Source organism: Lathyrus oleraceus, chromosome 5 (assembly GCF_024323335.1).
Source record: "Lathyrus oleraceus cultivar Zhongwan6 chromosome 5, CAAS_Psat_ZW6_1.0, whole genome shotgun sequence".
In the NCBI taxonomy this organism is placed as follows: domain Eukaryota; kingdom Viridiplantae; phylum Streptophyta; class Magnoliopsida; order Fabales; family Fabaceae; genus Lathyrus; species Lathyrus oleraceus.
Genome location: NC_066583.1, coordinates 2,235,405 through 2,239,802, shown reverse-complemented (window position 1 = coordinate 2,239,802; position 4,398 = coordinate 2,235,405). Strand labels below are relative to the sequence as shown.

Sequence of the window (4,398 nt, the reverse complement as noted above, 5' to 3'; positions counted from 1 at the left end):
AGTGTTATATCTCATTCAACATTATCAAGGATGGCTTTGGAGCTTAAAGTTTGATCACATCTTTTTAGAGGTACAAGATGCATTTCTATAATTTTTTGTACCATAGTGCTCAAAATATGTTGCTCATCTCATCTTGATGCATTACCAAAATTTTGACATTAAAAATAAGTGTTTCAATCATTTTTCTAAGGCATTTTTCTGTTTTGCATAAGGTGTAACCGATTACACCCTTTTGGTTAACCGATTACACAAACATGTTTTTAACTTCTTTGGCATGCAACATCAGGTGTAATCGGGTACACCATTTTGGTTAACCGTTACGCAAACGAAAATTTTGATTTTTTTAGAAACGCTTCAGTTGTAACCGACCATTATGTGTTAACCGACTACCACTGAAGTAGTGACATTTTTTCATTCAAAATATGATTCCAACGAATTTGTTATTACATCTTTCAATCATGACATCTTTTCACAAGTTCATGCTTGTTTAGAAAAGGTTTTATGTTGATATAAATACCTTTACATCAGATTTTATTTCTCACCTCTTTCTTATCAATTGAAACTTATTTTCAAATTTCATCAAAATGCTTTGTGTTGCAAATTTTTGTGTGAAACACTTTGCATTCAAATTTCACTGCATCATAAAGGTTTCATCATATTTCATCTAAGTACTTTGTGTATAACATCTTGTGAATTGTATACTTGAGAAAGAGAAGATCAATTCTAGCAATTGATAAATGTCTTACAACTTCAAATATCTTACAAAAATTCATATTATGTTTTGTATACCTTGTTGTCCAGATTTGTTGGAAGCAAGAGAGTAAGATAGAGAGGATTGTTCTCTATTTCTACTTGATTGTATCACAAGATGATTTGTCTTAGTGATTTGTTAGTAAATTGTGTATAGAGACTAGGATAGACTTGTACAAGATTCGAACACTTATTAAAATCTCTTACTGCGTAAGGGGACGGAAGTACTCTCGGATTGAGAGGAGAACCAGGATATATCGTCGGTGTTCTTTACATATCCGTATTTTACCGCTTTCTAAACACTATCAAATCAAAAAGTTAAAAACAGAGTTTTACTAAACCAAAAATCAATAAAAGTACATTAGTCCCCCTCTCTTAGGTGCATTCTACACTTATATTATTCACTTAGAATTTTTATTTTAATCTGAACAATCACATTAAAGAGGTCATGCTTTTTTGGAAATACCTAAGGAAAATTGGAGTCATAATATTATCTTTGCAATTGCTACTTCTCTGGGTAAGTGTCCTTTTGAGAAATTTGTTCAACATTTTGCAAGAGTTCGGGTTGATATTGATTTATTAGCTAAAAAAAAAATTGTAGGTCAAAAGAAAATGCTATGCTTTTCTTATTTCAGTTGATTAAGAAAATTTGTCACGTTTTTGTTCGCAGTGACATAATATTGATCATAGTTTTTCATCTTGTAAACTCATTAAAGATGATCAACAAAAAACCATAACTAATGAAAACCATAACTAATGAAAACCATAAAGGCATGGAGAGAAAAATCTATGCATATTCGGAAGGATGATTTAAGAAAAGAACATGTAAAAAATAATGCTACTAAAAGGTGAGTTGATAATAATTCTCTTTTGAGATTTTTGGTTTATTTGAAAGTCATTGTTGATGAGAGATTTATGATTTGTTTGAAAGTCATTGTTGATGAGAGGGTTTTGAGTATTCATGACTTTTATCCAGAAGACATGAGTGCTCAAGATAATGAGATTTTAAGTTGTTTAATAAATATAAAAAATTCTAATAAAGATAAAATTGACAAAAATCATGAGAAAATCAAATTGTACTAACATCTTTTTTGAAGAGGAACATGAAGAAGTAATAGTAAATTCATTTCCTTTGCGAAGTAGCGGTGGTGACAAACTCTAATTTGTCAAACTTAAATGACTGTTATTCATAAGAAACGTGTTTTAAGGCCTAACAAATTAGTAGGAGTATGTAGTTTCTGAGTGAATCATGAACTAACATGATTTAAAAATGTGAGATTGTCGATGTTGATGAAAACACTAGTAAGTTATTTCAATCGATAAAAGAAAGAGGAAAAACAAAAAGAAGCGGTTTGAGACCAACAAATAATTTAACGTGGGTGTCTTCAACCGTTTTCTTATTATATTTTCTTTGGTTGTCCCTCAATATATTCTATTTGTTCTAGTTTTTCTTTTCCTTTTTGAGGATTTTGATTATGTCCTCCTATTTTTTCCCTCTGCTTGAAAAAAAAACAAAAGAGGCTCATTTTAAACGAATTCAGAGAAAAACTTTAACAAATAATGATTGTAGTAATGGTTGAAAGTAAACATAGAATTTGAAAAGAAATGACCGTTGTTGTCTTGGCAGGTAAAATGGTTTCCAGGCTGACAATGTGGGCCTCTTCTGCGGTGGTTAGATCATTACCTTTCACATGCTCCCTGCTGTTCTTCAACCCTAGTCTATCCTTACCCTGTCCCACTCTTTCTCTCTTTCCAACTGTTTTTACTTTTATTCCAACACAATACTATCAACCCAAATTTACATATTTACCCTTAACTTCTCCACATCTACACTCAACTCAACACCACTGTTCCTTTATCCTTACATTTCATCCCTCCATAAAAAGACCCTCACTCCCTCTAACCACTCCCACAACAACAACAAAAAACAAAAAACACTCAAAAATGTCGAAAGAAGTGAGTGAAGAAGGTCACCAACCTCATCATCATAGTGGAAAAGACTATGTTGACCCACCGCCAGCACCACTTCTCGACTTCGCTGAGATTAAGCTCTGGTCTTTCTACAGAGCTCTCATCGCTGAGTTCATAGCCACTCTCCTCTTCCTCTACGTCACCGTCGCCACTGTCATTGGCCACAAGAAACAAACCGGACCATGCGACGGTGTTGGCCTTCTCGGCATAGCATGGTCCTTCGGTGGCATGATATTTGTCCTTGTCTACTGCACCGCGGGTATCTCCGGTGGCCATATCAACCCTGCCGTCACATTTGGCCTCTTCTTAGCTCGTAAGGTTTCTCTTATAAGAGCTGTTTTATACATTATATCACAGTGCTTAGGGGCTATTTGCGGTGTTGGGTTGGTGAAGGCTTTCATGAAGCACCCTTACAACAGTCTCGGTGGTGGTGCTAACTCTGTTGCTTCTGGTTATACCAAAGGCTCCGCACTCGGTGCTGAAATTATCGGAACTTTTGTGCTTGTTTACACCGTTTTCTCTGCTACTGACCCTAAGAGAAGCGCACGTGACTCGCATATTCCTGTTTTGGCTCCTTTGCCTATTGGTTTTGCTGTTTTCATGGTTCATCTCGCAACTATACCTATCACCGGCACCGGAATTAACCCTGCTAGAAGCTTTGGTGCTGCGGTTATCTTTAACAATGGCAAAGTTTGGGATGACCAAGTAAGTCTAATAATATAATTTATTTATTTATTTTCTCATGCAATACAATGCAATATAAAGAGACTGTGTATTAAGTGTGTGTTAATTAACGTGCATGGTTTGGATTAATGTTGCAGTGGATTTTCTGGGTTGGACCGTTCGTCGGAGCAGCGGCGGCGGCTGCGTACCATCAGTATATTCTGAGAGCGGCGGCTATCAAGGCGTTGGGGTCGTTCAGAAGCAATCCAACCAACTAATGATGCATAGATTATGTGTTTATTTGTATGGCTACTATGATGAGATTGATTAATTTGTATTTTACTATTTTTATTTATTTATTATTCGGTTTGTTTGTATGAGATGATGCATGTGATACTCACTTTTCATTTCATATTACTATTTATATTATAATTACAATTTATTATTTACAATCTGTTTTATTCTTCCACACTAGTAATTTGTGATTAGTAATCATGCCGCTAACGTGACCCTATGACAATATTGTACCAAGAGGAAATATCCAAATTGATCTTTGAGATTGTTGTAATTCATTTCAGCTAGTTTTCAATTTGAAAGAGAATCATTGTGTAATCAATTCCAAAATTCTACTTCCTCACTTTCACAACTAGTGATCCAATTCAACATTGTGAGACATAATGATATTAATTAGAAGAAAAAAATATAAGAGAAGTAATGATATTTTTACTAAAATACATTTATTATGTATTAAGAATGATGAAAATAATATTAATTAAAGGATAAAATTAGAAAATATACATTGAAAGTTGAAATGAGTCATTTATTTTAGGACACTCTTTTATTTCAAATTGGTCACTTATTGTGGAATGGAGAGAGTATTAGAGAAAAGCTAGTTACGAATTTAGTTTCTCTCTCTTCTTTCCATTTTTATCATCTTCATCTTCTTTTTTTGTGCATCAATAATTGGTATCTAGAACTTTGGTTCGAATCCACGAGAAATACAAAAGGAAACAC

The 4,398-nt window shown here is 33.9% G+C and overlaps 1 protein-coding gene across 1 annotated transcript; it reads left to right on the top strand.

Moving 5' to 3' along the window:
• Window positions 1-2,602: 2,602 nt before the first annotated feature.
• On the top strand, window positions 2,603-3,836 carry LOC127086460 (aquaporin PIP2-7). Its single transcript, XM_051027222.1, has 2 exons — window positions 2,603-3,426; window positions 3,543-3,836. Exons 1-2 carry the CDS (start codon window positions 2,695-2,697, stop codon window positions 3,660-3,662), a joined length of 852 nt encoding a protein of 283 aa, XP_050883179.1. The 5' UTR covers window positions 2,603-2,694; the 3' UTR covers window positions 3,663-3,836.
• Window positions 3,837-4,398: the final 562 nt, after the last annotated feature.

Coding starts and splice junctions, on each gene's coding strand:
- LOC127086460 (XM_051027222.1), top strand. CDS start 2,695: ATGTCGAAAGAAGTGAGTGAAGAAGGTCACCAACCTCATCATCATAGT. Junction 3,427..3,542: donor GCAAAGTTTGGGATGACCAA/GTAAGTCTAATA, acceptor TTAATGTTGCAG/TGGATTTTCTGGGTTGGACC.